This window comes from Mercenaria mercenaria, chromosome 6 (genome assembly GCF_021730395.1).
Source record: "Mercenaria mercenaria strain notata chromosome 6, MADL_Memer_1, whole genome shotgun sequence".
NCBI classification, from domain to species: Eukaryota; Metazoa; Mollusca; class Bivalvia; order Venerida; family Veneridae; genus Mercenaria; species Mercenaria mercenaria.
Genome location: NC_069366.1, coordinates 11627461 through 11647668, shown reverse-complemented (window position 1 = coordinate 11647668; position 20208 = coordinate 11627461). Strand labels below are relative to the sequence as shown.

General features: G+C 36.7%; 1 protein-coding gene across 2 annotated transcripts in view; it reads left to right on the top strand.

The window, feature by feature from the left end:
• LOC128557587 (uncharacterized) overlaps positions 1-20208 on the top strand; it is a 53942-nt gene that overhangs the window by 11929 nt on the left and 21805 nt on the right. For both annotated transcript variants that reach the window (XM_053545100.1, XM_053545101.1), the window contains exons 2-4: positions 4807-4860; positions 13507-13912; positions 18302-18383. In XM_053545100.1, the coding sequence (XP_053401075.1) occupies positions 4830-4860; positions 13507-13912; positions 18302-18383 (519 nt within the window). In that variant the 5' untranslated portion in view covers positions 4807-4829. The remainder of the gene's footprint in view (positions 1-4806; positions 4861-13506; positions 13913-18301; positions 18384-20208) is intronic.

The window sequence follows — 20208 nt, the reverse complement described above, 5'->3', positions numbered from 1 at the left end:
CTTTGATAATGTGGCAGTTGAGTCCAATAAGTCCAGGGGTGCTCAAAGATAATCCGTCATAGATCCATTGTAAAGCAAATATTGGAGTTATCTCACAGTATTGAAGAATAAACAGTGTCGATTGTATTGAGGTCAACTGCCACATTATCAAAGTTTATTAATACCTGGTAATTAAAAGTAATGTTCTTTTCTTCTAAAGTAGGAAAACACTATAATAGAAAATTGGGGTATTACTTGTTATTATTATCATTATTATACCAGATTTACAACTCGCTTAAATGGGTCAACAGTGTTGTTGTACTTATAAAATAGACTGGCCGGGTTTATAGGTTGGTCTGGGCTACAGATATGTATTGTATTTTGCCATCGAAATATTTCAGTAAAATGCTTCTTCCCCTTCCGTTTGGATCCGTCCATGTTTACAAACATGTTTGTTTATTTTATGGATGTACGTAATTATATAGCGCCCTTTTCATAATCAACTCATTCAAAGGCACCTTACATTGCACAAACGCAGCCACACAGGGCACGAAATTCATTCTCTACTCACAGTGTATAGACTCCCTGTACGCCCAACCGGAAGTCGCCAAAAACTAGGCGTTCAGAAATCAAAACACGAATTTTCGCTGTCGCGGATGGCTTGGATTTTCATTGTTTATTTCGTTAATATCGCATAAAGTAAGTGTATTTTTAATCTACGAATTGTTTAAGAGCTACTGTTTACGTAGATACCAAACACGCCTATTAAAACTCTTAATATACTTCATTTCAAGTCAAATCACGTGTGGGTATTTGTTCGATTTTGTAATGAAACTATCAATTCTTTGAAATACATGTATCTTGAGCTTTTGCAAAGAATTGAAACCTTTGCTACTTCGTAGATTAATATCTTATGCATCGATATATAGATACTAGCATGGCTCTATGGTAACAAATGCGTTTTTAGGAAAATGTGTTTTTCCGAGACATATATGCCGATTACACTGTCCCACTAGTCGATACATTACTGGCCAACTAATCGCAATTTCTAAAATCCTGACTGAACGCTTAGTCGAAAAACTGTACGCCTATTCAAAATTTCTTTTCATTCATATATTTCAATAATTTGACTTGGTTTTATGACAACCGACAGTTACTAAGAAAGTAATAGTTATAATTTCTTTCGTTTTCGTAACAATGTTATTACTGCAGTTTCGAATCCACTTTTCGTAAAGGTTAGTGTTTATTAGTAAGTAATTATCAAATTAATTTAGTCTAGCACGGCTCAGCCGCGCGACTAATTCAATTTGGTAAATGCGTACCTGCATAGTGTTTGAAATTATTTTTTGTAATAATGACTTGATTCTTTACACATAAATCACTAACGCATCATTCATATAATCGTTACCTGGCACAACTCAGTGTTTGATCCATTTCTGGCATCTCAGAGACTTGGTCGGACTTTATATTGGGGACTTTATCATCATTCACAGAAGAAACAGCTGCAGTCGGCGCGGTTATTGGTAATTTCTGTTTATTTTAATATCCGGCCCCAAATCACCGCTGATATCAGTCAAAATCAAGCAGATCGAAGCGAATATCCAATTCTTTTTCATTTGCATTAATAAATATTGCAGTAATCGCTACAGAATAAACTGAAGATGACCTGGCTCCTAACGTTTACATCAGTTGTTCTACACGTTTAACTAACCACCGTCTTGGAAGATAGATGAGCGGACTCGTTTTGGACACTTTGATTATACAAAATTTTCAGGTAGACAGCGTATTTGTCTGTTGGCGGAGCTTAAATTCAAAAAATAATTTCAAGTACAACACCTTGAGTGACCTTCACCTTGTGTATAATGGCAGTCCCTGCATAAAAAGGCCTTGTTTGCACAATGTTTATGTGAAGTTACAGTAAGGTATAAGCAAAGGTAAAAAAAAAAGATGTGACAGAAAAAAGGTTGCCGAAAAACTTAACTTTAACCGAAGCCGGGGCGAGTAGAATAGGCAAGCTAAAAATACAAAGAAAAAAAAAAACAAAGTGTCCTGTCAAGCTGAGCGGAATAAATATATATTTTTCTCGTATGTTAACGGAAACTCGTATACAGATTCTATTTCTTGTCTCAGACAAGGACATCTTTGGTGAAACAGACCAATAAAATATTGTTTCACTGTCGCAAGTAAAATACAATACAAAACTTATATTTATAGATTCAATAAGAACAGTGTATAGAGCCTACAAGCCCAAACACTTTGTCATTTCTTTATTGAACAGGCGTACAGTGTTTTGGCGAATAGTGGAACAGTTTTATATAAAGTTTTGCGACTAGGCGGTCAGTGCATAATTCAGGTGCATGTTGAATTAAACAATATTTATGTAAACTATTCAGAATTGTAAATGCATATTTGTAGGTATAAACTCATTTGCATGGATTTATAACTTAACATTCAGAAGCGGTTCTGACACGTATTTCACTCGCAGTTCCTAAATAATGGGCATTTTTAGCCTGAATGCATCGTCTTTTGCTTTGACCTGCTGGGTTTTGGGTGAAAATACGTTTTAATTTCATGTGCTAATGTCTATTTAACAGTCAGGGGTGTAACTGTTTCAAGTTATCGCAGTTTATAACCCATCTGAGTTATTGCTTAAACTTTCATAACTTGTTTCAGTTATCATAAAATATTACAAAGCCCTCCTGTGCCAATTCCTCATTATGAATGAGACTATGATGCAATTATTTCCTGGATCCTTGACCTTTTATCTTTCCAGCTATGCAGTAAAAATTTTTACTGCAAGGCTGATAAAGTTTTACTTTAAAGCTATAAGACTCTTAATATCCCATTATGCTTATCAGGTCATGCTCAGACTAAAAGAGAATTTGATTAACCACAGTTTGCTACTAATTTCACTTTAAAGGTCACTTTGTGAGAACAGCAAAAAGACTTTTTTTGAATAACTTACCTGAGTTAACTATATATATATTTTACAACTAAGGGCCGTTATTTTTTATGCCCCCGAAGGGAGGCATATTAGTTTTCAACTGTCCATCCGTTCGTTAGTTAGTTAGTTCGTTCGTCACAACGTTAACTTTTTGCATGAAGGCACTTTACTCGCGAACCACTGCACCCAGGACCTTCAAACTTCACATGCTGGTAGTATACTTATCGAGTACACCACCCGTACTGACTTTGGGGTTACCAGGTCAAAGGTCAAGGTCACAGGGGCCAATGTTAACTTTTTGCATGAAGGCACTTTACTCGCGAACCACTTCACCCAGGACCTTCAAACTTCACATGCTGATAGTACTTATTGAGTACACCACCCCTACTGACTTTGGGGTCACCAGATCAAAGGTCAAGGTCACAGGGGCCAACGTTAACTTTTTGCATGAAGACACTTTACTCGCGTACCACTGCACCCAGGACCTTCAAACTTCACATGCTGATAGTACTTATTGAGTACACAACCCCTACTGACTTTGGGGTCACCAGGTCAAAGGTCAAGGTGCTGCAGGGGCATTTGTCACCATTAGTGACAGCTCTTGTTTATTCTTCGTTTTACAAACCCTCCTACGACAAAATAAATTGGGGAATTTTATTTTTCTGTCGGAGAATTTCTATCAATTTATTTTTTTATTTCCTCCTCTGTCATTATTCGTTATTTTTTACTCTCTTCTCCTTTCCTACAGTAAAATAAAATTGGGATTTGAAATTTTATTGATTTGAAATTTTATTTTTAATTTTATTCCCTCCTCCTACAACACTTGGGCAATTCTACGGTTTGTAAAACGAACAATAAAAAAATAAAGGCCTAATACAGGTTATAAAATGCTTGAAAAAGTAACTGAAATAGGTTACATAACTTAAAACGGTTACACCCCTGACTGTTTAACGGCAGTGTGTTGCAGAGACATTTATCATACATTAAAAAATATGTACAACAAGAATATTTATTTCAAATAGCCACAGAAAAACATAAAAAGTCTCACTACCGACAGCTTCCAAAAATTTGAAAACGAAAGTGAACGCCTAGAGTTATTGGCTACTTCCGTTTGGGCGTACAGAGAGTCTATACACTGTGCTATTAGTATAGACACAGAGCAATCTGACTAGAGGGACAGAATGAGATAAAGCCCCCAGGACAGATTATAAGAGAAAAAAGTTTTTTAGATACAGGCTGCCAGCTAACTTATTAATGTATAAGTTACTAAGCTTAGCTCTTTGCGAATACACAGTCTGGTTCTTTAATACATGCGAAGCACGGTCTTTCCTGGGAAGAACCAGTACAGGCCTCTTAGTTAGGTGGGAAACACTCAAGAGCATCTCAGAAATTTGCATTGCCTGGGCCTGGATTTGAACCCTGAACCTCTCTGGATTGGCAGTCAAGCATGATATCACTTGACCACCAGCCCTTGTTTATAAAAATCTGTCGCGTTTGGGGAAAATACCTTGTATTCGGTGTGCACACATCTTGACCATGATAAATGCAGGCGTTCAGCCAGTCTGAAAAATTTTCAGTATTCTTCCAATTTAATCACATATTCAGAGAAAATAAAAATTTTAGATTTAAACAATTTAGCAAAAGTTTGGAAAAAACCCCAATTTATTTATAAATAATAAAATGAGCATGTGAGCTGTTCTTGTCTGAATATTTCTGAATTATTATCTGAATATTTGCTGAGTGTTTTCTGGATTAATGATGTTTGAGCATGTCAGAGTATTTCAGCAAATAATTGGCTGAATATTTATGAATTTTGACTGAATATTGACTGTTTATTTTTATAAGATAATACGTAGGTTTATGGCTAGACATCTTAATTTCAGATTTTAAGCTAACCAACTGGTCAATGGCGAGTTCAGGAGGTTCATCTTTCTGTAGTAAGTATATTGTAATTTGTATAATTTAAGTACATGTACAACTTCAATGTAATCTTTGTTGTGTAATATAGGCTCCATTTACTGGAAGTAACAGCTCAGAATAGATAGTGTTCTTCAATAGAATTTGAGTTCACATGCCAGATTTTCACTATGCATCCATGGGCAGAGATGTGCCTGGACCAATTATAGTGTTCTATTAAGTAGGGGAACTTTGTACTGGGTAAAGAAAAATTTATCTGGTTTGCCTGTACTATAATCTAAACTTTATCTTAAAGTGATGCTCGTGTGTTCTTTAAAGATTCTTGATTTATTATCCCCCTCCAATGAAATCTGGAGGGGGGTATTGAAATGGCGTTGTCTGTCAGTCCGTTCGTCAGTCCGCAGCCATTTCTCAGTAACTACCTGGTAGAATTTCATGAAACTTGAAATAAACATGAACCAACATACTGCGATGATGCCAGTCAAGGTTTTTTTTGGATTGATCAATTTTCCTTAGAGTTATTGCCCTTGATTTAATGAAAAATGTCCTTCCGCAGCCATTTCTCAGTAAGTTAGCAGGTAGAATTTCATCAAATGTGAAATAGACATGAACCAACCCCTGTCAAATGTTTATTCATACTTCATGAAGTACTCATGAAGCATTCATGACTTCTTCATGAGGAGACTTCATGAAGTCTTAATGACAAAAACATGCAGTGCAAATGAGACAAATGCATCAGCAGCTCATCATAAAACAGATTCATGAATTATTCATGAAGTGGTAAATGCATTAAAAATGCGTGAAATTAAGCATAGCCTGTGTTCATGAAGAATTCATGAAGTTTGTATTTATAAATTAACATGAAGAATTCATGAAAATATTCCTGAAAAAATACTTCATGAAGAATTCATGCATTATTTTTGTCTCATTTGCATTTCATGTTTTTTCCATGAACACTACAAGAATAAATATTCTTATAACTTCATGAAGACATTTATGCTTAAATTCTTGAATATTTCATGAACAATACAAAACATTATAAAAGGACTTCTTTGCCATAGATGACACAGTAATCCATCAAATTTTCAGTTATTAAATAATACCTGTACTAATTAATATGGTGGCTGATTTCTGCCATTTCGTGTTGTCGTGTCGGCGGGGCAAAAACACGACAACACGAAAAAACGGCAAATACCAAATTTGTCGAGTTTTCGTATTGTGTCGGCGGGGCAAAAACAGTTTTTATCTGTCGGGTTTTTGTGTTGGCGGGGTATAAATCTGTCGTGTTGACGCCCTTTATTTTTCATGTTTTCGCCCCACCGACACGACAAACGAAAACTCGACAAATACATTTTTTGTCGAGTTTTCGTGTTTTCTCCCCGCCGACACGAAAACTCGACAAATTAAGTATTTGTCGTGTTGTCGTGTTTTCCTTAAAGCTGCATTAGGAGATCTGAGATTATAAAACAGTACAATAAAATGTCAGATGTCAGTTATCGTTTTAAACATACAAAGTGTATGTATTACTGACCCAGTTCCAGAAATATTTCACTGGGGTGCGGGGAGCGGCAACAGTTAAAGAATGAAGGCAGCATCGGCGAGCAAAGTTGTGCAGGTGGGTCAGAGCGTGTCTACCTTTAAATGTTTGAAATACATATATAAAATCATTTAAATGTTGGCTTCTGCTTCAGATTTTGAGGTATGGTTAACCCCCTTCTGACAGTGGAGTCACGGGGTCTTTCCCTTGTATTTTTGAAATATAGGTATAACATGGTGGTCCCTGCTGCATCTTTTTCCAAAATTTGAGATACGTTATGGGAGGGGGTCATGCCCTCTGACTTCGGATGTCAGTGGGTATCCTCACAGACATTTTTGAAATAAAGGAATGAAATGATGGCCTCTGTTGCATTTTTATACGCCCGTTTGAAAAACGGGACGTATTATGGGAACGCCCCTGGCGGGCGGGCGGGCGGGTGGGCGGCGTCCACAGACTTTGTCCGGAGCATATCTTCTACATGCATGAAGGGATTTTGATGAAACTTGGCACAGTTGTTCACCATCATGAGACGGAGTGTCATGCGCAAAAAGCAGGTCCCTAGGTCTAAGGTCAAGGTCACACTTAGAGGTCAAAGGTCAAATTCAAGAATGACTTTGTCCGGAGCATATCTTCTTCATGCATGGAGGGATTTTGATGAAAGTTGGCACAATTGTTCATCATCATGAGACGGAGTGTCGTATGAAGAACCAGGTCCCTAGGTCTAAGGTCAAGGTCACACTTAGAGGTCAAAGGATACAAGAAAGAAAACTTTGTCGGGAGCATATCTTCTTCATGCATGGAGGGATTTTGATATAACTTGGCACAAATGTTCACCACCATGAGGCGGAGTGTCGTGCGCAAGAACCAGGTCCCTAGGTCTAAGGTCAAGGTCACACTTAGAGGTCAAAGGATACAAGAATGAAAACCTTGTCCGGAGCATTTCTTCTTCATGCATAGAGGGATTTTGATATAACTTTGCACAAATGTTCACCACCACGAGTCGGAGTGTCATGCGCAAGAACCAGGTCCCTAGGCCAAAGGTCAAGTCAGATACAAGAATGACTTTGTCCGAAGCATTTCTTCTTCATGCATGGAGGGATTTTGATGTAACTTGGCACAATTATACACCATCATGAGAGGAAGTGTCATGCACAGTTCCTTTCTTTAGAATTACTTCCCTTTGTTGTTACTATAAATAGCTTATATTGTTACTTCTTCATTACTAGTCGTAGGGAAAAATCGAGACCACTTTTCTGTAGTACAACATGCATGCTACATCCAATTTTGAGGTGTATTTTGACCAATCTCTACCTGGTGAAGATTTTTGTGTGGACTTCCATTTTTATTTTGGATTTTTTTTTTTTTTTTTTTTTTTTTTTTTTTTAAGATTAACTTCCCTTAGTTGTTACTATAAATAACTTATTTTGTAACTTTTTTATAATTGACCATAGGGAAAAACCAAGACCACTTTTCTGTGGTACAACATAGATGTTACTTTCAAATTTTAGGTGTATTTTAAGGTCTCTCTACCTGGTAAGGAATTTTTTTTGTGGACTTAGGAAAACAAAAGACTTACAATGATTACTAAACAACCACAAAATTAAAATTCATTTGCAAATCAGCAGCTAGAGTAAAGAAATTTGCTGTGGCGGGCGTATATTGTGACATTCTGCACTCTTGTTTGGTCTAAATTGTGAAAAAGATATTATTCCTTTTGCCAAAATAGTTGGGTTGGGTGCAACTATGACGAGTACAGGTCACTTTGGAGGTTTGGGTTTGGGGATGGCATGGCCATCGGCCCCTGCCCAGGACTCGAGCCTGTACAAATAGAAAAATAATTACATATATGCGTGGGCCTCAATGAAGATTAACTTATTCACACGAAATACCAAACCTCTGTACCTCAAAATTTAGGTTAAAAAATACAGCAGAGGCCACCATTTTATACATATATTTCAAACATTTAAAGGCAGATACGCCCTGACCCACCTATAGCATGAGGGTTAAACCCTTTCCGTACCTAAACCCACTTGGCTCGACGATGCCGCCTTCATTCTTAAACTGTTGCCGCTCCCGGCACCCAATGAAATATTTCTGGAAACAGGTCAATTAAACACTTCATATTCCTCTACATTTTATAAGAAAGCCTGAAAAGAATTTGTCGTGTTTGGTGTTGTCGTATTTTCGTGTTTTCGTGTCGGCGGGGCAAAAACATGACAACACGAAAACTCGAAAAATAATGTGTTTGTTGTGTTTTCGTGTCGGCGGGCGAAAACACAACAACACGAAAACATGACAAATACCTAATTTGTCGAGTTTTTGTGTTGTCGTGTTTGCGGGGCGAAAACACAAAAAACGACAAATACAGGGCGCCGACACGACTAATTTATACCCGCCAACACGAAAACTCGTCAGATATGTAGCATTGCCTAGTAGACCTCTACAAAATTTGTTCAAATCATGACCCCACCCCAGGGGTCACTTGATTTTACATAGGAAAATCTTCAAAAATTTTCTAAAAATAAACCAGAAGGCCTAGATCTTAGATATTTGACATGTAGCATTGCCAAGTAGACTTGTACAAAATTTGTTCAAATCATGACCCCCAAGGTCAAAATTGACCCCGCCCCATGGGGTTTCTTGATTGTACATAAAAAAATCTTCAAAATTTTCTCAAAATAAACCAGAAGGCCTAGAGCTTAGATATTTGACATGTAGCATTGCCTAGTGGACCTCTACAAAATTTGTTCAAATCATGACCCCCGCCCCAGGGGTCATTTGATTTTACATAGAAAAATTTTTCAAAATTTTCTCAAAATAAACCAGAAGGCCTAGATCTTAGATATTTGACATGTGGCATTTCCTAGTAGACTTCTACAAAATTTGTTGAAATCATGACCCCCAGGGTCAAATTGACCCCGCCCTATGGGGTTACTTGATTGTACATAGAAAAATCTTCAAAATTTTCTAAAAAAAAACAACAGAAGGCCTAGAGCTTAGATATTTGACATGAAGCATTGCCTAGGGGACCTCTACAAAAGTTATTCAAATCTTGACCCCCCAGGGTCAAATTGACCCAGCCCCAGGGGTTACTTGATTGTACATAGGGAAATCTTCATAAATTTGCTAAAAATAAACCAGATGGCCTAGATCTTAGATATTTGATATGTAACATTGCCTAGTAGACTGCTACAAACTTTGTTCAAATCATTAACCTTGGGGTAAAATTGGCCCCGCCCCAGGGATTATTTGATTGTACATAGGAAAATCTTCCAAAAAATTTCTAAAAATCATCACTTTGACATTTGAAACATGTAGCTCATATTACTCTGGTGAGCGATCCAGGGTCATCATGACCCTCTTGTTTCTATAGGGATATCTGAAAATATGAAAAATCACTACATAATGTTTATGTAGTTCATATGTATTAACGGTGTTATGAAATAGGTTTAAAAATTAGTAGACACTCTAAAATCTATATAGTAAAACAAAGTGTGCACTCACACTAAAAAAGTGACATTTTTTAACAAATACTATTTCTGTATTACATTTAATTATAAAGAGTGTCTAATACCCAATTCATTAAAAATCGCTTGTGTATCGGATTTTCTGTATTAAAGAATGGGGACGAGACTTTAACGCTAGACAACAGACTGGTTATACGTTAGGGCAGAACAGGTAGCTATTTATCAGAAAAAGCACAGGACCATTCAGTCTGATCTGTGTTATTTGGACACTTTGTAAACAAAAAAAATACGCTGATAAAATGACCATTTCTGTTAATAAAAGAGGTCGCAGAAAAACATTGTTGCAGCACAAACAAACAAAATAGAAGGGTGTTTTGTTGTTCAACAAAGACAGTTAATTTGTTTGTAATAATATATAGTTCCACCGATACTGGCTGACATCTTATGGGAGAGCACATATTGCGGTGATTGTAACATCGTTCGATAAATTGTGGATGAGTTGATTTCTGACTTCATTTAAGGTGCAAAAATACGATGGAACGAAAGTTTCTCAGAAAACAAATGATTGCAGAAAATATAATATCCTTGGTTAAAGTTACACATTTATATATAATTAGAACTATAAATTTAAATACACATGTTTACCTTGCTTACAGGCATGTAGAAAAATAGTCAAACCTGGTTAATGATATATACTGTAACAGTATGTTTCATCCAGTACAGTTTAGCCACAAGAAAAAAATACTCAATTGTTTGTGCGAGGTTGGTGAAATACCCAATTGGTTTTTGCAAATACCCAATTACTTTTGAAAAGCCTCGGTAATAATATTATTTTACCCAATTCAGATTTCCAATACCCATTTCAGACAAAAAGTGATGGGTAAATACCCAATTGCACCAAAAACTTATCTTGAGCTCTGATCAAAGTTGATAGGAAGATTGATCATGACCAGCAGATGACTTACTGACTTTGAGATTAGTAGGTCAAAGATCAAGGTCACAGTGGGTCGGAACAGTTAAAAGGTTTCTGCATGACAACACAAGAACGCTTGGGCATAGATCATGAAAGTTGATAGGTAGGTTGGTCATGACCAGCAAATGACCCCCATTTATTTTGAGGTTAGTAGATCAAAGGTCAAGGTCACAGTGACCTAGAACAGTTAAACATTTCCCAATGATAACTCAAGAACGCTTGGGCCTACGATCACGAAAGTTGATAGGTATGTTGTACATGACCAGCAGATGACATGTATTAATTTTGAGGACAGTAGGCCAAAGGTCAAGGTCACAGTAATCCAGAACAGTGATACAGTTTCCGGATGATTACTTTAAACGCTTGGGTCTAGGATCAGGACATTTAATAGGGAGGCTGAACACGACCAGCAGATGACCCCTATTTTAAGGTCATTAGGTCAAAGGTCAAGGTCATAGTAACCCGGAACAGTTAAACTGTTTCCGGACGATTACTTGAGAACGCTTTGGCTGATAGGATGACGAAATTTAATAGAGAGGTTGAATTTTACCTGTTGAATTTTAGGTCAGTAGGTCACATGTCTAGGTCACATTGACCCAGAACAGTATTTATTTTGCAAAATAAGTAGAGAATGCTTTGGTTTAAGATAGAATTTGATATGGAGGTCACTTATGACTGGTAAATGAGCGATAATTATTGATTTTAGGTCAGTTGGTCAAATATGGTATTCTTACTACAAAAAATAACCCTGGTAGTGCCAAATATGTGTACAAAATTAATATAAAACTAACCATTTTGAGCGTACATTTAGTTTAACCAACTTTTTGCATTCGTACACCACATGTTTTTTGGCGATGCAGCTGCTTAATGCATCTATGAATAATAAAATAAGGTCACACGCTAAGCCTTCCAGTTAAGTATTACATGATGTAAAATATAAAAAGCAAACTTAAGATTGCCTGACCAAAATAGATCCAAATTGATGGGTTTTTGATAAACATTTTGTTGGCGAGAAAGTGAAAGTTGTAAATTTACACTCAATAACTTTTATTTTGAATTTCAGTCAGGTGAAGAGAAAAGTTACTTTTAACTGTAAATGTAACTGTATTTATACGAACATACATATATGTATATATATTACACAAACTGTGAAACTTATAGCTGGATTGTTCGTCAGTTCAACTGTTACAAAGGTTAATTGCATTCAGGCAGGTGCAAAACGTATTCACTAATTACACAGGTGAAGAAATGCATGGCGGGAAGTTGGTACCCGATTGCTTAATAGATACTTTTGTTGAATATTTTAACTGTCGGGACTGCATTAATGTGGTCGCTAGTCGTTTAATAAAAACACTATTTAATGGAATAAATTTATGTACTGAAAACATTCAGGAGGGATTTTGACTAGTCGTTCAATACAAAAATCGCTTAACAGATTAGAGGTGGTCGCAAGTACGATGTTGACTGTACGACATAGTTCTTCCTTGTAGAAACGGCATTACTCAGTTGAAACATTTGTCCACTCGATGCACAGTTTCAATAACCGCAATAATGTTGAAATAATATAATTAAAAAAAAAAATACTGACCTTGTATCTTGTTTACGTGCTTATATCCGCCATTTTTGTCAACTAAGCTTTTGCTCTCGCTTAAAATGTCAACATACCCAAACACGTTCGACCCCCTGTAAATAGTGCTTTTGCCTACAGTAGATGACCCCTTATGTTTTGAGGACCAGTAAGTCAAGGTTACAGTATAACCTTGAGACTGAAAAGATGCTCCACATCCTAAAATTGGCCTTCAGTTGTCAAACTTCATACCTTGATTGCCTTAAGTCAATACATGACCCCTATTGTTTTGGGTGTTAGTAGGTCAAAGTTCAAGGTTACAGTGACCTCTAAACTGAAAATGGTTTCAACTCAATAGTTTAAAAGCATACATGACTTACAGTATTTCAAGGGTTGACGTGTCAATAAAACCTTTACAGATGTTTATCAGGGTGTGATTTTTACCATCCATCATTAAAATCTATAAATTTGGCTGTCCATAATATTTATCTGGATAATAACTGAAAAAGTATGCAAACCGAAGGGATTGGCCACAAAAGGATCATTCTAGCAGGCCTTGATTCATTTTGCTATTCAACAAAGAAGGCTGAAAGTTGTGTGTTATTTTACAACAATTCACTGTTCTGACATCACAATTATTACGTCAGAGCGTAAAACGGCATAGCGGCTCGTTGGAAAAGAAAACAACAAAAAACAGGCAAATATTTGATGGACATCGTGAAGCATATACATGTTCTTAAAAATCCTTGGTAATGTGTTTGAATCGAAATAAAATATCCCATTTAATGATTTGCTCTTGAATAAAATCATTGCTTGTCGTTCATCTGCACCCTCGTGATATAATTCCTTCGCATCTGAACTCCAAACAATAATTTTATTCAACGACAAATCATTGGATAGATATATTATTTCTTAATAAAAATGCTCAGGAAGATGTTAAATGCATTCCCACTGATTGCAGCTTTCAAATGCAGTTTCAATTTAAATATAATGATTGATCATAAATTGAAACTTTTGACAATTTTAAACATAAAACATTGGAAAAATTGTGTTATCTGATATAATTATGTTTACATGAATTGGGTTAAACAGACAGTAATAACAAGACATCTTTTTTTCCAGCTGTTTGCCTACCTTTGTTATTGGAATCTGAAGAAGAGATAGAGCAAGATGGAGTTAAGGAAGTTGCAAAAGACTTAAAACAACATTTACATCTTTTCCAAAAACACATTCTCCGTTGGAAGGACTTGTCATATGTGAAGGTGAAAGATGTCACATCCGACTCTGGCTTTATATACTTAATATTTGAATTTAACAGTGATGACTGTTTGAATGAATTCTATGCCAGTACCAAGATTTCAGGCAATGAATTATCAAAATGCATCTCAGCATTTTTTGATGAGCAAAGTCTTAAATGGGTCGCTGGGTTGACATTTAACTCAAAGATAACATGCAAGGTGCAGATGACAAAACGAGACTACTTAAAGGCCCAGTATGACATGTGCCCAGAGGATTCAGAATACCCACAGTAAGTTACTTATTATTTTGATTAGATATTTACGCTCTCTTCAACTGTCTATAAAATTTATCTGTAACACCGCCTGGAAGTGTGGGTCGATTTCAAGTGCGCTTATCGTTTTACTGATTTGATTGACAGATGGCGTTTGGTCAATTGGTTTGTTAAGTGGCAGGGGACAGTTTTGCATTTGTCTCGGGTACATTTTCTGAATAAAATAGGTAGATGTATATTCAACTGGTTATTTATGGTGTGTTTATAGAACTATGGATTCCTGCGTACGAGTAATTACGTCTCCCACCACACAGTGGTGTGGGAGACATATTGATTTACTCCTGTCTGTGTATCTTGTCAGCGCTCTTTAAGTCGAACATTTCTCATCCAAACTTCACCAAACTTGAACAAAATGTGTTTGACCATAAGACCTCGGCCAGGTTCCATAACTAGCCAAATCAGCCCAGGCACTTCGGAATTATGTCCTTGAATTACCAATAGGCCGCATACTCCAACACGTGAATCATCTTAGTTTTAGGAGACATGCGCTTTTCTCAAAAGCAGCTCTAGTTCTTGTGCGAAATAAATAAATAAATGCTTGAATCGATTTTCCTAGATCTGTGTAGGCGGTCAGTTCTAAAATCTTACCTGGCGTAATGGCAGTCAAAAAAAATAGAAATGGTCATCCATCTATCCAGATTCAGCTCAAACTGACGGTAAAAGTAAAGTTATGAGACCTGTTTCTTCCTACCATTATTTTTATCGGGTCACATGCTATAATATACATATGTTTTAGGTAAGTCATTTCCAGATAATGCGGTACAGGTCGGGCAAGGTGTGCAAACAACGGAGCTATTCTACTCACCCTGGTGTCAGCGTCGGCGTCGGCATCACACCTTGTTTTAAGTTTTGTATGCAAGTACATTTGGCAATCATTTAAAGGGATATAGCTTTTAAACTTATTTTTTCTTTTCCTAGATCAATTACCAACCTCACTGGGTCAAGTCCCATAACTCTGACATGTATTTTGAGCAAATTTTGCCCCCTTTTGGACTTAGAAAATCCTGATTAAAGTTTTACATGCAAAAAGTTTTACATGCAAAGTTTTACATGCAAGTTACTATCTCCAAATCCAATTGAAACTTCACATGTGTCTTCGGGGTTATAAAACTAGTTGATAGCATCAAGTCCCATAACTCTGACCTGCATTTTGGCCAAATTATGCCCCTTTTGGACTTAGAAAATCCTGGTTAAAATTTTACATGCAAGTTACTTTAGGTCAGCTTTAAATCTGGGTGGCCACATTTATGACCATATCTTAATAAAACTTGGTCAGAATGTTAATCTTGATGATCTTTAGGTCAATAGGTCAGGTGAGCGATACAGGGCCTTCATGACCCTCTTGTTGTTTTTTTTTCAAACCTTCCATGAATATTTATCAACATGTAAAGTTGTACCATTCCCCCACCTTACTCCTCAAACCAGTCATGCCCACCCCCTCCATCAATATTTATAATCAACATGATGTTTTGTACCCTCACCCAGTCACCCCCGCTGCCCCACCCTCCAACCCCACCACCAAAAAATAGCATTCATTTTCTGTTAAATTGATTTTGACTAATGAAATTATTTGCCTCTTAGTAACTCTTAACTTTTTGCCGGATATACTGTTTTGCTGTTCCTCACCACAAACCCTTTTGGCGCGAGATACCAATTCAGCGATTTTCTTGTTTTCTTTATTTCAGGGAAAAGCTGAAGGTCATCTAATGTCATTTTCTGTGTTGTCAGAAACATTACGTAATATATGCCTGGCGAGATTGTATAAAAATGTGCTGGTTGTCCTAAGGTTATCTACTTCAACTGTGTTTAGCTCTGCGGAGTCTGGAGTACATCTCTGTTACTCACTCCAATCTTGTACACTTGTCCATTGACCCATTAATATGAGAAAGTTGCCAGGAGTCGTGACACACAGTCTATTGGTTCTTACTGAAATTCTTTTAAAAACTGGCATGAAACTAACTAAACAAAGACGGTTTTTGAATTTGTCTGACATGAATGATTTTACTTAATAGGCTGGTATTACTGAGTGTATACATTATTTTGTCCAGCTGACATTCATGATCTGCAATGAGCCCCTTGCTGTCAGCACTTAAGTTCAGTAGGTCAGAGGTCAAAGTCCACAAACCTCCAAACTTCAAGGGAAGCTTCACTACCAACAGGAGATGCTCATTATTCCACTCAGTTACTTAAAAACCATATTGCCTACTGCATTCTGACTTAAAAGGTTGATTGCCTGTGGCAAGTATATGATCCTTATTCTATTGGGGGTCAGTAGATCAAAGGGCAAGATCAAAATGATCTTTGGACAGAAAATTTGACAGGCCATTAGGGGCATTCATGTTAACAGCTCTTGTTGTCTATACCATCAACAATGTGTTCAGTTTAACATTTGTCTAAAAATATGACTTCTACCATGTTGAAGAGTCAGTTGAAGAAAATCAGAAATGTAGTAAAATTAATAAAACTTAGGTTGAGGACCTTGACTGTTTATATGCTCACCTGAGCACAAAGTGCTCAAGGGTGAGCTATTATGGTCAGTGATTGTCTGTCTTCCTGTCAACATTTTCCTTTAAACAACATCTTAAACTACCAGGCCATTTTTGATGAAACTTCACAGAGAGATGTTCCTTAGATGGTCTTCTTTAAAAGTTTTTCAAAGAATTCATTTCTGTTCAGAACTTTGGTTGCCATGGTAACCGAAAGGAGAAACTGTAGAAATCTTGTCAAAAACCATTGGTCCTAGGGCTTTGGTATCTGGAATGTAGCATCATCTAGTAGTCCTCTACCAAGGTTGTTCATATTATACCCCTAAGGTCAAATATATCCTGGCGCTAGGGGTCACATGGTTATAAAGACTTATATAGGGAAATTGTCTAAAACCACATGGCCTAGGCTTTGATCTTTGGTATGTAGCATTATCTAGTGGTCCTTTACCAAGACTGTTTAAATAACCCCTAGTGTCAAAAATATATCTCCACTCTGGGGCCACATGGTTTATATTGAATATATAGGGAAATATGGAAAAACTTTGAAAATCTTCTTGTCCAGAACCACAGGAGATATGATAGAGCTTTGCTATTTGGTATGTAGTGTCATATAGTAGTCCTTTACCAAGACTGTTCAAATTATCCCCCTGGGTTTAAAAAGGGCCCGCCCCTGTGAGCACATGGAAAATCTTCAAAAATCTTGTCAAACTGCAAGGCCAGAGTTTGGTATGTATGATTGTCTAGTGGTCCTCTACCAACTTCAGCCCTTTAGGTCAAAGTGGCCCTGCCTCAGTGCTGGGGCCATATGTTGTAAATATACTGGTATAAGGAAAATTTTCTGTCTAACACTGCAGTGCATAGAGTTAACTGTTTTGATATTTGGTGTTCCATCATGGGCAACATTCAGAATTCACATTGAATGACCTTGACCTAGTGACCTGCTTTCCTTTTTTTGAAATAACAGAACTTACAGTGATGAGATTTAAACCATGTTTGCTATTTTGCGGGGGCCTCCGTGGCCGAGTGGTTAAGGTCGCTGACTTCAAATCACTTGCCCCTCATCGATGTGGGTTTGAGCCTCACTCGGAGCGTTGAATTCTTCATGTGAGGAAGGCATCCAGCTGGCCTACGGAAGGTCGGTGGTTCTACCCAAGTGCCCGCTCATGATGAAATAATGCACGGAGGGGCACCTGGGGTCTTCCTCCACCATTAAAGCTGGAAAGTTGCCATATGACCTATCATGCGTCTGTGCGACTTTAAATCCAACAAAAACAAAAAAAATTTACTATTTTGCAAAATTGCTTTCAGCAATTTGCATTATTTACCATTGGTGACATTGACCTTAGCTGATTGGGTTAATTCCTTGCATTTTTGGTACAGCAATGAAATTTTGACCATTTGTACAGTTTTTCAGGTAGTTTTCAAGAACTATTTTGGACACCCTTGACCTTAACTTTATTTATGTATAGGAAACATTTAAAAACCTTCATGTTTGATATTGTCATATCACAGCATTCCCCCAATGTCTAACCACACATCTACCCCACTGCCACCTCCACACACAAACATACACAGTACCTGCCTGTATTTATTTAGTAGAAACTTTTAACTGTTCAAGCAAGCAACTAAACTCAAGTGAGTGATATAGGGCCATCATGACCCTCTTGTATTTTGTTAGTTTTATTGATCTGTCATCAAGGTGTTGTTTTTTTTTTAAACTAGTTTTGGAAGATTAAAAACGCTTATGAAATTTGTTTGGATAGTTTTGGTTAATTTGTTTTACTACCTGCTATAGAATGTAACAGTTTTCTTCCTAGTATGTACATCATGTTAGCCAACTTGTGATTGTACTTAATTTCAGACAAAACTCGAAAGATGAACAGAAGAAAGAGCGCAAAATAAATGTTCATTATGAAGTTGTTAAAGAAAAAGCAGAGCCTGAGGTAAGATGAATTTCATTATTATAAGAATCTTGAAGGTGCAGATGGAAATATCTGATTTGAGGTCATCTGTTCAGTCTGTATTACTTTAAGTTTCTGCCAAGCAATGATTATCTCCTCTGAAACCATCTGGTGGAAGTTGATGGAACTTCAACTTGATGTGGATGTTTTTGGGTGGTCCTCTTCAAAAGTTAAGCAGGTATTGTCGCTTCTTCCAAGCAAGTTTGACTTATTGAATTCCACTTAAATTAACTTTTTCCACTTTAAAAATTAACTTTGGTAATGTTTCACAAATTTCTATAAACATCACAACACATTTAGGAGCAGTTGGTCTGATCTGGTGTATTTGATCACAATGCATGGTATTTCCAGTCTGGGGATAATTGCTTTCTGATCCCTCAAAAATGAAGTACGTGTAGTTTTTTCTGTACATCGAGGGCTCAGAGCGAAACTAGTTTGTGTTTTCCAGTAGTAAACAACTAGAAAACTGTTTAAAATGTTTTCTTTCTGTATTGTGCATGAACATTCCATTAACATTTTGAAAGATATCCAGAGTGATTTCCACAGCTTAGTCCATGGAAATAGTTGCAAGTACTCTAGACAAATTATATATAGTTAGCATTTCCATACTTACTTCCCATTTACTTTACCTACTTTTCATGTAAGAATTGCATTTGTCCAGTTTTCCTGGGTCAGCTTTGCAAGCAAAATATTAGAAGTTAGTGTTCCTTAGTTTAATAGAGATAGTAAAAAGACATATCTCCTAAAGCATCTGCCATTTAGTACTTAGTCTGTTATTTAGATAAATTTAATAAATGCCTTTACCTCAAAGATTAAGGTCACATTTTGTGGTTAACATTTGTACATTATTATTCCCTGCCAAAGGATATAGTTTTGGTGTTGTCAGTCCATCTGTCCGTCCATCCAAAACTATCTGTGACATGGTGTGGAGTATTTAAATAAACATGGTAGAAATGTCAACTGCTGTAGGGGAATGCTACCCTGCAAGTATTGGTCAGATTGCATAAGTAATCATACTGATATATGGCCCTTTGTACACACATGTAGTGTTTTATTCCATTTTCTGTCTGCCCGGAGTCATATCTTGGGCAAGATCTCAATAAAACAGCAGAAATAACTGCTCTAAAGAATTATGGCCTTGCAAGTTCCATTTAGATTGTTTTAGGAAGACAAGATTAAGATATGACCATGATTTTTTTAATGGCACCACAGTTTTTGGCAGTCGTCAATGGTTCATCATGGCCTGCAACCATGGTAGTCCATTGAATGAAGACCACAGTCAACCGTGGTGTTTGATAACTGTCAAAAACTACAGTGCCATTTAAAGGTGGTCAATCATATTTAAACAACATTTTATGACATTTTTTACTTTTTGTATATTCTGGTAGAGATTTATTTAAGGAACAAAAGACCCATTACATAGAGATAGGTTCCTATTGGAAATGTATATTTTATTAATTTTTATAAAATTTTGTAATTACTCCCCTTTAATATGAAAGTATTTAAAAAGCTGGATATTTCTTCTTATTTCGATACAATTTCTAGTTTTACATTTGCATTTGATAGACATATTAAGTATTTAACAATCCTAACCAAAAGGCAAGCTTTAAAGCTGTGTGTATGTTCTGAATTCATTTATTAGTCCCCTACTGGTTGAAAACCAGTTTCGGGGACTATAGGAATGCACTTTTCCGTCATTCCGTCCGTCCGTCTGTCCGTCCGTCCGTCCGCAATTTCGTGTCCGGTCCATAACTCTGTCATCCATGAAGGGATTTTAATATTACTTGGCACAAATGTTCCCCATGAT